The sequence below is a fragment of the Mycteria americana genome, chromosome 8, assembly GCF_035582795.1.
Source record: "Mycteria americana isolate JAX WOST 10 ecotype Jacksonville Zoo and Gardens chromosome 8, USCA_MyAme_1.0, whole genome shotgun sequence".
Taxonomy (NCBI): Eukaryota; Metazoa; Chordata; class Aves; order Ciconiiformes; family Ciconiidae; genus Mycteria; species Mycteria americana.
Genome location: NC_134372.1, coordinates 8,632,923 through 8,645,000, shown reverse-complemented (window position 1 = coordinate 8,645,000; position 12,078 = coordinate 8,632,923). Strand labels below are relative to the sequence as shown.

The 12,078-nt window shown below is 43.7% G+C and overlaps 1 protein-coding gene across 4 annotated transcripts in view; it reads right to left on the bottom strand.

The window, feature by feature from the left end:
* The window catches only part of GRIA1 (glutamate ionotropic receptor AMPA type subunit 1), a 131,372-nt gene that overhangs the window by 13,258 nt on the left and 106,036 nt on the right, over nt 1–12,078 (bottom strand). For all 4 annotated transcript variants that reach the window (XM_075509399.1, XM_075509400.1, XM_075509401.1 and 1 more), the window contains 2 exons: nt 3,578–3,776; nt 2,775–3,022 (listed from right to left, as the gene is read on the bottom strand). In XM_075509399.1, the coding sequence (XP_075365514.1) occupies nt 2,775–3,022; nt 3,578–3,776 (447 nt within the window). The remainder of the gene's footprint in view (nt 1–2,774; nt 3,023–3,577; nt 3,777–12,078) is intronic.

Here is a 12,078-nt window from a genome sequence, read left to right as displayed (position 1 = left end):
CTAGGAAAACCAACTTGTATTTTAGGGAACTTTGCTGTCAGGCTGGCTGCTCTGAAGAACTTGCCCTCCAAGATGTCCATCTCAAAAACCTCTCTATTCCTTGAGTCCAGACTCACATGGGATTTCTTGGGTTTTCTTTCCTCAGTTTTGGATAATTTGGATTTTTGTCCTCTTTTTGATCACTTGTCCAACAGTGGAGAAGAGCTCCTGCCAAGTAAATGGATGGGTTTTGCAGCTGCATGACTATCTCATGTCAGACAGGATCACACCTTGAACTAGCTGGTATTGAAAGGTGTAATTTCTGCTCTCCCATCATTGCCCTTCTCAGCCATGCCTAAATGCAACTGAATTTTGACATCTGGAGGCCAAAAGATATTCAAAGCCAGATTCACCTAGGAGGAAGAAGCAAGCTCTTTTAGCAGACCAAGAGACCTAACTGATGGCCTAGGAGGGATGTTTGTACCTGCTACAACACGTAGAATTATTTCTGGATTTTCAACCTTGTTTTCATTCATCTGTGGCAATATCCTGGCATTGTGTTCCCATGTAGAAGCAAGAAAAACAATGGTGAACTCTCACTTAGCATCTCTCTAGGATCCTTTCCTAATCAGTCTTAAATGCAGGAAAACCGATCTAGCTACAAAAGGGACAGGTCGCAGCAAAAATCAAAATGGAGCCCAGGTTCTAAAACACACCTGATCTAAGATAGGCCTGGCTCACCTGTACCTCCAAACCTGGCTCAGAGCTTTTACTCTGTGGATGGAAGTGAGTGAAGATGAAAACTGAATAAGAGACAGGCTGACCGTGCTATACAGGTGCCTCATGTATGTCACCTTGCTCAGGGCAACCTCTCACATGCAGGACCCCAAGGGTATAACAGACACTACATGATGACTGTAGGGAACTACTAAGATTAAAACAATTAAAACAACAGGAACAAAACAAACATAATGGGACAAAAACTGACAACAGCTGTTCCAAAGAAACACCATCGGATGGAAAATCAAGCATTCCTCCTTTGCCATTAGGCCCGTAAGAAATTTGTTCTACATGCAGCCGGGATGAAAAAAAGGAAACAGAAATAAATGTTAGGAATTTTTGGAATCATGCCTAGCAGAGGGATATTTGGAGGTGCAAAATTAAAATGATTGATGCAATTTTATTTTTTGTTGTTTATTTTTCTTAGAAGTATGATAAATGGCTCCTTCACATGCCAACAATTACAAGACAGGTAGGATGTTCCTGTTTATTTGTTTTTATAATATCAAAATTAGGATACAAGATTGATGTTTAAATAAATAAATAAATAGAATCAGCCCTGTATCCTAATTTCCATATTTGCAAGACAGAAAACAAACACTGGAGAGAGTGCAACAGAAAACATCTCAAAGCTGTGAGAACATATCCACCGTCATTTGGAGGGCCCCAAGTCATTTCAGAGCCTGAACCACACTGGGTGCAAGAATTGCCTTCTGGACCACCTGCACTGCATTCACGAGCTTCTCTAAAGATACCTCCAGCAATTACCGATACGGGAATTACTGAATCCAATTTGAGCTGACTTAATAAATGTAGTAATCAAAATCCTTGGGCCTCATCCACTACTAGTTGATACATCTTTGATTCTTTGGGCTGGCTTTGGCTTGGGAGCTGTGTGACCAGACAAATGCATCAGCAAATGCCCAGCTGGTTTCTAGTAATCCAGAGGCCATGGATTAGATGTCTCTGCATTAGGTTATGTTAGCAAGCAAGTATAAGGACACACATATGGTTTTGGTCAAAATATTTTGATCAAAATATGTTTAATAAATAACTCAATGAGTTGGACCATTGATCAGATTACTTAAAGCTATGGATTCTGAGGACTTAGGCCACTAAAACCTTACAACTTATATTCCTCATGATTGTAACGTGAGGAACTTGCATGGCTGCTGCCAAATGGAACCGCACCTCTGGCGTGACTCTGATCACCATCCCAATTTGCAGATTGTGGTAATGCTGCTCTGAGCAGGTCAGTCTGCATGATGCACTTTGCAGGGGGCCAGCTCACGTCCAGGAGTACGGCTGTGCGCAGGACCCAAGCTCTGCTACTAACTCAGATCTGGGTCTGTACTTTTTAAGGGAAGGTCTCTGAAGACATTTCACATGACACTAAGCAAAGGCATGTGACAGCTGCAGGTCTGGGCTCAGAAATGCAGGGTTTGTGCCCCTTTGGATTTGCCATAAATTTGGCACTTGCCAGGATCTGAATTGACTCAGTGAATGAAAATGCACACCTTTTGCAGGGCTTTTTCAAAACTGGCTTCCCACCTCTCCCAAATAGCATTTCATTTTAGGAAACACCAAAATGCTTTCCCCATGAGAACTCCCTCTGCAAGCATGGATCCAAGCCAGAGTAATACCGTACTCTGCAAAGCTGTGCACTTCACATGGCACAGGATGAGCGTCCCTTCTGGATAATGCTCTGTGAAACCAATGGTTACACCACAGCAGCCCCCCTGCCATCACCTAATACAGCAGACACATTCATAGCAAGTAGATCAGCCAGGATCCAGTTTCCAAATGCAGGGCTTGAATAATTAGATGCTCCCATTGCTGCTCAATGGGGGCTGGGCATTTTACTTCCCTGCACATCACACTGAGTTTTCATATCCCTTTCCCCCCACCTCCACGCCCCAAGCTTTTGTGATTAACATGGCAATGGAGATTGAACTGTGCGCATACATTGATTTGCTGGGCGGTTTGGCAAAAGAAAGCAAATCCAAGCTACTTACCTCAGTGCAGACCCCTTTGGCGTTGCAATGCCATAGCCTTTGGAGTCCAAGTTACCTCCCACCTTCATGGTGTCACAGGGCTTCCGCTGCTCGATGTACTCGTTCATCGTGGACTCCAAGAGGTAGGCATACTTCCCTTTCGACTTCCTCACACGGATCATCCCCTCTTCCGTTGTCCTCACAAAAACGGAGGGTTCGGCTGACTTCATGTATGTCCACATCTTCTCAAACACTGCTATTTTGGATCGCTGTGTAGGGCAGCAGAAACCCAACAGAAGCATGAACAGAGGTTTGGGTGCCAGCTGAGATTTCCAGCTTGGACTGAACACATACCCACATATCAGATGGGCCAAGGAAGGCAAAAGGGGTCATGGGATGTTAATGAACCTCCTGCCATTTCTGCATCAGGGCCCGGATCAACCCCCGATTTCTGCCACGTATTTGTGTATGGCAAGTGATTTTGCAGATCAAACCAAGGGCAAACCAAGCTGGAAATCAGGAGATGGTTTCTTTTGGAGCTGCTCAGAGTAGCTCCTCAGTAATGTGGGGAAGCACACAGATATTCCATATTTGTTTTTACAATTGCAGAATATCACATGTACTGGAGACACAGGCAGCCTTCTGAGCAGCACAGGGAAAATTGGATTTTTGCTGTTCAAAGGACAAGCTCAGCAGGTCCTAACATGCTAAGGGGAAGCAAGAGGAAAAAACCAGACCTGTGCTGAAGATGAGAGAGGAGGGGCTTGGAGGACTCGTCAAACAAGGGGCTAATAAAAATGTTTGCATTAAAGTTTCCTTTTTACCCTGAAAAATTCTTTAGTGGAGCCAGCTTCCAGGGTCCCGTAGGCGATTTCTGTCTGCTTGGCCAAGTCCTCTGCACTCTCGATGGGAGAAACCATCCTTTCCACGGTGAGGAAAGCAGCCAGGTTAGCTGTGTAGGAGGATATGATGATCAAGGTGAAGAACCACCAGACGCCACCAACTATGCGACCGGAGAGAGACCTGGACACAGAGAGGAGAGTCAGACAGGAGAGGTGTGAAGGTCCAAAAGGTGCAGCTTGCTCTTGCAGGCCCATCATTTACCTGGGCATTTACCCAAAGTCATGTTCTTCAGCCACTACGAGGGAAGACAAAGGTCTGTCTCAGTTCTTAATCTACTTTTCAAGGTGTCAATGGAATTAGACGGGGGATAAAAAAATCATAGTGAAAAAAAATCAGCAATAAACTGATTGAATTTGCTTTGATTTTCAATTTCTTTCAGAGTATATCATAATATTAACAATTACACATGGAGACAACTACGAGGAAGGTTTAGCTGGACAGGGCAATGCCCATCCAAACAGCAGCCCCGGCAAGGTCTGTGTTGTGGCGCGTATGCTCAGCGGGAAGGAGCACCAGCATGGAGCCAGACCAGATATACAGACCAGCTGGGATCACTAGGTCAGCTCCTCCGTCACCTGAAGTTTAAAAATCAAAATTCTGTGTTTTTCTGTAAGACATATTGAAGCTCAGAGAAGAGCTACAGCTTTAATGAATAATTTGCCTACTGACATTCTCTGTTTTGTATTCAGCAGATGGTTAGACAAGATGTTCATAATAACGCCTTAAAATCTAGGTATTTTGCACTCACTGCAATCAAATAGCCAGTTATCTGTAACTATTGGATAGCTATAGAGGCAAATAAGTCAAGCAGGCATTAATTTATATTAAAATCTTTTCAAATAATTTTTAAGAGTGGAAGATAATTTTAGAGTGATGTCAGTATTCATGCATTCTGTCTAAATTATTTATATGCTCCTTCTCTAGATGCAGAGCACTCTCCCAGACAGAAGGTAACTTACAGTGCTATTTTATAAAGCCAGACAGTCTGACTAGGGAGGACCTGCCCGTGAGAAACACTGTTTATTTCTCCGTGGGGGACCATGTCTCAGCGTTGCCTTTCTGCTAACCTGAGTCACTCCACAGAAATACGGTTTATCAGATGGTAACAGAGATATCCCAGTCCAGCTAAGGACACTGGACCAGCTCATGATAATGTGTGCCATGCTGTGCCTGTGTGAAGCCTTGGGTCCAGCTGCTATGGTTTACTGTGGTTTAATATGACTTGACAAACCAACCTGCACACTCCATCACTCCATTGAGGGAAAAAACACACTGCTAATCACCGAAATTAGAGCTGGAAAGAGACTAAACCCACATAGCCCACCAGCTGCACGACTTACCTAGGTTACACCCTTCCAGTTTGCCCAGTCTGGTTTCAAATGCTGATGATGTGAGGGGAGCTGCTCCCGCAGACATCACATCATCTCCCCATTTAGGTCAACCCACCCTGAAATCTCCTTAGTCAAAACTCTTTGAGATCACTTCCCAGCAGAAAGCAGGCACAGCGACTGGGCTCCCACACACGCGGCACATGGGGCAGAATGGAAAGCATGCGTTTTAATACGTGGAAATAAGACCCATCCCACCACATGTGTTGTCAGCCCTGAACTCCTGGAGAATGATCACAGCAGCTTTCACCCGTGGCAGAGAGAAACTGCAGGAAACATGACTGCAAGGGATTACAGCGACAGCAAGGACAAGCGGTGTATTTTACAGATGTGACTGAAAGGATTTCTACAGTTAGAGATGGGTCGGGCTTTCCCCTGCAAAGAGGTCTCATTTTGGAGCAGAGCCTTTGCCCTCCCCTCTGGTTTCTTCTTCCATGGGCTCTTCCGAAACCGGTCAGCAAAGTCTATCTCACCACAAACTCAAGCTCCATGAATGACTTTGAAGGATCCACCTTTCAAGGTTTCAAGACGAGAAGGATCCGTCTCCAAGGTGATACTGTAGGGTGTTCACAAATTCTTTTCTTAATCATCCACATCTTAAAAAGCAAGAAAGCTACGACAAAGAAGATTTTTTCAGGCATGGTTTCCAACCGTAAGCTATATGCTGGTTACCCTGCCCTGCAGTGTCTCATGCAAACCTCCTCCTTCGTTAGCAACTGCAGCAACATGGCTAAAGAGACCGACGATCCCTCATCCCAAATTACTTTCTTTTTATGCCTTCCCATCACTGCCAGCCAGGGAGGGGGATCAGAGGTTTGTTGTGGGAGTGCTGGGTGCTGTGGGAAAGGCAGGCAGATAGGCACTGTTCTTCCACCCTATCTTTGCCTCTCCCTTAGAGAGACATACTCACCGAACGAGCTCTGGAGATGAATAGGGACCTCCAGGGATGATTCACCCTACCTATCGCATGCTGGGAGGAGGTCCCTCTGCAGACCTCCCGCTCTATTGAATTTTGAAGGAAATGGGATGACTAAGTCGGACTAAACAGCTAATTTTTAAGTAGCTAAAGTTAGGTGAGATAAATGTGACCATTGTGCTTCTCATCTGTGGAGAATACCCAGCCTTCAGGACTGTCAGCGCAAACAACTTTACCTTTTGTTTCATATTTGGAGAGGGATCAGGGAGGCAGCTATGGATTCAGCTCACATGTCTTGAGATTGATGGGAAGAGGAAAAAAAAATACCTGTCTTTAATTAGGCTGGATGATGTGTGCTCAGGGAAGGAAGCGCTCAGAAAAGGCACAGAGGCATTAAACAAAAGTAGCCGGATAACGTCAAATACAACAATGTCTGCTGATGAAGGCCACTTTGAGCTGGCAAAATCTATTTGCATGGCAAATAATCACATTCATCTCCAGCTGCAAATTATACAGCCTTTCCTTCCTGACGAAGCTGGGATATTTCTGCAACTTGTTTCAATCCCTTCAGCGGCAGTCAGCCGGATTCCTGCCTCTAGACCCTCGACATCCTGGTGATATTCATTACTGCCTTATCCCACGGGGGCTGCCTGCTGTCAGCTGCAGATGGCTTATGCTTCCCAGCTCCACACCTGGCACTGACAGCTTGAAAAAGTAACTATGGGGTATTGAGGCGGGGAGGTAACAAGGAGGGCTGGGGGAAGAGCGAGAGGGGGCTGTAGCTTCTTTCCCATGGGAGCCAGATGGGACAGGATGCACATCTGTATCATGCACCAGTCTCCTTTGGGCTGTGTCTGCTGCTGGTGCTGGTCATTTCTCCTCATCGCATGAGATGCTGTGAGGAGCTGAGAGCTCGCTCTCATAGACAGTGGAGGAAAGAAGAGTAGACAAACAGCTTGCTATGACTGCCAGCATGGCTGGGGCTTCACATGTGTGATGTTTTGTTGCAGACATTGCTAATGGGCAATGTTTGCCCTCATTGCTAGATTGACTTGGAGCTAGAAGCTGTGAATCTAAACTGCTGTAAACACACAGCAGAGAAAACACTCAGCCTACAGGCTCTATAGAGCATCGTCCTTTCGCTCTGTCGTTGTGCAGCATCTAACAGAAGGGAGTGCTGGCCAGTGATGAAGCCTCTTGGAGGCTACTGCAATACAGTGAAAAATAAAATAATAGTCACGATGAAACATCGCACAAGCAGATGTGATCCCATGTGACATCCTTACGGCTCAGTAGCAGTGAACACAGGTTAAACAGTACAAGTTGGGTTTCTCTGGATCACCATATTGCCTATATAGATTTTGAGCCAATGCCTGTTACTGCTTACCAGAAGCAAGTGATTGGAAAGACAATATCCATTACGATCTTGTTCTGTTACTTCTGTAGAACAAGTGGGAGAGCATCATGGGACACATTTGCAAAAGTGCCTTTGTAATTTAGGAGATAATGTCCCATTTCTAGAAGTGACTTCAATACTTGGGAGCCAAAAGCCTGGCTGGAAGCCAGTGGGACTTAGAGTTATGCTTATGCCCTAGTAAAAGCAGTCATGGAGGAGTAGATATACCTTGTACTTTTAAGTCACTTTGAGGTTTTGAAAATCTCACTCCACAGTAGATAACAGAAAATGACCTTCCACTTGACTAACAAATGTTCTGCAGCTCGAGCCCTAGCAAATTTCATTTCTCTTTACTAATCAGCAGTATGGGGTTTAAATCCTCTTGCACTGAGAATTTACATGTCCCCATACCTGTTCAAGCATAACATGAAGGCAATCAGCTCTCTGCTGTGTGGAAACGAGTTAGTGACTCAGTCCTCTGCAGAGCTAAGGTGAGATGGAGCACACTGGTTAGTACTTTAAAGATATGTTAAGGTTTGGATATTTGGATTTGTCTATTTGACCTCTGGATTTATTCACATTCATTATCATAGTAATACTTGCGAATAGCAGGATCTAAAAAAAATCAGAATAAAATAAGCAAGGATAACAGAGGCTTTAATGAATGGCTAATTCTAGGATGTGGAAAGGGATGAAATAGCTAGATAGTCTAAATTGTACATTTTTCAACCTATAGTATTCCTTCTGCACCTACACTCTTCTTTCTTACACAATCCAAATTAAGATCTCTTTGTTTCTTCTTCTAGCCCTGCCTGTGGCTGGCTAAAATCACCTGCCCCATCCTCTCCCTGACTTGGGGTCCTGCCTTCCCCCCACAGAACAGTAGCAGGAATGGGGCACTCCTTTCCGACATTACCCTTGCAGGAGTAAATAGTAAATACTCTGCCCTCATTATCCACGGTGCACAATCTACTTAAAATTAGAGCTGGCTGGGAACCAGAATTGCAGCACCGTGGAAAACTCTGAAATTGTAAATGAAACCTTAATATTCTCAGTCAGAATGAAAAGATAACAGTCGCAAATGTCCTCTAAAAGTAGCGTTCCGAAAATGGTTAGTTTGGGTCCATCCAAGCTTTGCATTTTTCCATTACTTAATGTTTCATTTCTGAAAGGCTAAAAGGTGCAATTTTAACATGGTAAACAATTTTGTTTCTGCTTTCTCATTACAAATAATTTTCTTTCAGCTTTTATAATACATTAAACCCTTACCTACCACATGTATAATTTAAAAGATAATTCTGGAATGTGCTATTTTATATCCATCTAATGGAAAAACTGCAGATGACCAAGCTGAAATTAATCATTTTGATTTTCTCACTTAGATGACTTTTTTTTACCTTTCCTTGCAAAAACAATTGCATTTTGCGAGTAGAAAACAGAAAAGAATTGTAAGTTCCCTTTGTTCCCATGAAGTGATTTTTTTTATGTTCTAGCCTTAGCATTGATGGATTCTTCACAGAAAAAAGAAAATCATGCAGCTATAATCTCTTATTTCTTAAAACAAAACGCAATCCTTGATCAAACAATTTGCTCTTTGATCTTATCCCTTACAGAAGGTAGAAAAAGCCGACAGGAATTTGCCTTTGCTTTGCCATCTTATTAGAAGAGCCTCATACATTTTTGCGAAAAACATTACCAACATCATCAGAAAATATACAAAGTAAACCTCATTGGAAAAATGTTCAAGCAACAGCTCAGTTCTCTCCCACTTCTCCCTTCCCTCTCCCCAAATCCATTTCTTATGGAGAATTACACCTAAACTGACAGTGTTTTAATTAGAAGTGCAAATCTGGGATTCTAAAGCCATAGTTGCTTTGGGAGGATTTCCCAGATTTGCTGTTAAATTCAATTCTAATAAAGGCTCACTTAGTCAACTGACATATTTGTCACTGAATGAATTTATGCAAAACTGTTGAAAGAAAAGCTCTTATATGCTTATTCTACTGATTGTGGGTCAAATCCACTTTTGGTCTTCTACCCACACAGATCCTCCGATCTCTGACACTACTCTGTTAATTTGATACTGACTCTAGATAGTTTCATGGGTCTGTCTGAAGGTTGACTTGGTAGTGGATTAGTTGCAAACATTTTGCTCCAGTTTTGCTCTTATTTTAAACAAAGTTTCAACATTAAACTCTGTCAATGTAAATGAGCTTTGCTTTTTCTCTGTGTCACAGACCATCTGGCACGATTGGTCTCACCATTTTATCTCTGACCCTGACACAAACCCCAGATTTGCTTGAAAAGTCTGTGAATAATCATAGATAGAGGAACAAACTCAGCGTGGGGTTGTGGAGCTGGGAACAGCTCTGGGTGCATCCATCATGCACATGCTGCAAAGCTCTTATCCTCTTACGCTCTGCTATGCCATGGATAGTTTTGAATGAGCTACCAGCTGTTTGTCATGAAATTGGAGTGATTATAAAGCATGTTTCTCGGTCCATACTGTATTATTAATTTTCTTGCCATGATTAGTTTGCATTTACTTATTATTGAATCCTATTTCCTGGTACAAGAGTCCGGAGTCCCGACTGCAGTGCTGGGCTTTAACACAGAGTGTCAAGAGAGCCCTTACAAGCACAGAAGTAAGAATGTGTCCTATTGACATTCTCATTTACCTCTCCCAGTGGTACAAATTCCTTCTTCAGCTTCCCTCACAACTTTTGTACAGAGGTCACAGCTGCATGTTTTGATTCCCTGTGGGTATCATTAACCAGTGAGACAGGGTAAGAAAGCTGAGGGTGCACAGGTACTTGGAGTCTCATGATGTCTCTCTCCTGCTTTTTTCTTCCTAATTTTTGTTTCAAAAAAAAAAAAGAAGGAAAAAATTTGAGAGCTTCTTAATTTTTGTATATGGGCTGGAGGTCTGCTTTCTCATCTTTTTGGGCAAACCATGCCAGCTCATCTGACCCTCAAAGCCAACGTGCTGGAAGGAGGCAATATGGATTGCAGAATCCTAGCAGAAGTCCTTTTACGAAGGGGCCTTGGGGTCACTTGCTGTGTAAATATTGCAACAACTGAATATATTGTCTGCAAATATGCAGTCTCCCAGATTCAACTGGAGGATGTACATCTGTGAGGCTTTAATTATAAGTCATAGTTTATTTACTGTTTCTTTCTGCTGAAGCTAATGGCCTTGGACAGTAGTATATGGTCCCTCTCCCACCATTTCATCTCTTCTTTTGCAGAATATGTTAGCACTTTTTTCTTCAATTTCCCTTTAATGGGCAAAACCTCTTTCTAAAATGAGTTTTCCTGCTTAGTCAGAAATGCATCATGCCACTTGTGGTTCTCCAGTCATTGGAGCTTGGATTGCTGCAGTGCTAAGTATAAGCATGACTACATGGAGCAGCTACGTGCTGTTTTCAAGACATTCACTTAGCATTTTGACAGGCGAGAGGTACCTAACGGCCTAACCAGAGGACTAGCACCCAGGAGCTCTTTTTTTTGTTCTTTGAGAGGCCCTGCCACTTTCTGGGATCCAGAGTAGCTTACTCATCTCCCTAATTCAGTTCCCAGCTGTGGGAGAAGGGGATGAATCACATTTATGAATTTCACCTGGGTGGGTGACCTAAAGCGTTGGTCACCAGGTGGAATTTACCTCTGAGCTTCTGCTTTGCTCCCTTCCCCTTCCTGAGACACTCAGTCCCAGCAGGCAGAGGCAGCATCAAATGGGCCCAGCTATGCAGGGAGTAATTTATGGACTCAATAGCAGTCTGCAGGTTGTGCCCTCCTGTGGTCCTCAATGGCCACAAAGTGCAGCCTGCTGACAGGCAACAAACACAACTCACCTGCTCAACTAACAAGGTATGGTGTTGGAAGCACTAAATGCCAAGCAAGCATAGGCTGACAGGGGCAACCAGCCCCCCTCAACTTCAGCAGGACCCATGTACCACCCATAGTATAAAAGCACTCCTACAGAGCAGAACTGCAGAACTGAGGTACGTCCTTCACTGAGGGAGCCACCATCCCTGAGCAGTCAGAACTGGCTGCTGAGGTGAGATGCTTATCCCTAAAAGTGTAGGATAATACACCCAACTCTTCCAGAGGGCTGCAAAAAAAAAAAAGTGTAAAGAAAGGACTAGGATAGAAGGATGAGGTGGAACCCTAAGAAAAAATAAGAGTGTGGCTGAAAGGCAGAACAGACAGACCCAAAGAAATACGCTGTCATCCTCTTAAGTACAGGCGCAGTGTGTCTCTCCATGTTGCAAAGCAGGGTCGTTTAGACTAAACTAGACTATTTTCAGTTGGAAAGGTCCTACAATGATCATCTAGTCCAACTCCCTGACCAATTCAGGGCTGACCAACTTAAAGCATGTAAGGGATGAGTGTTTAGATAGAGGTTTGCTGAGAAACACGTGGTCACTTTGGGCTGCTCGGCAGCTCTGGTGAAAGGCAAAGTCATCCCTCTTCTGCGGTTTTAACAGTTTTTGCTACAAGGAAAAAAAAATGCCTCTCGTCATGCCTTGGAGCAAAAAATTTCACTATAAAAAGGCTCTTCACGTATTTTTCTCACTTTGGTGGCATTTGTTCGCTTTGCTGAGAAAAACTCACAAGGCGACAAGCATAAAATTTTGTCAGAAGCACTCACTGGAGCGCCCCAGGAGATTCATTACTCAGGAACTTCCTCAACCTCAGGTGGCCCCGAATTTAACAGCACTC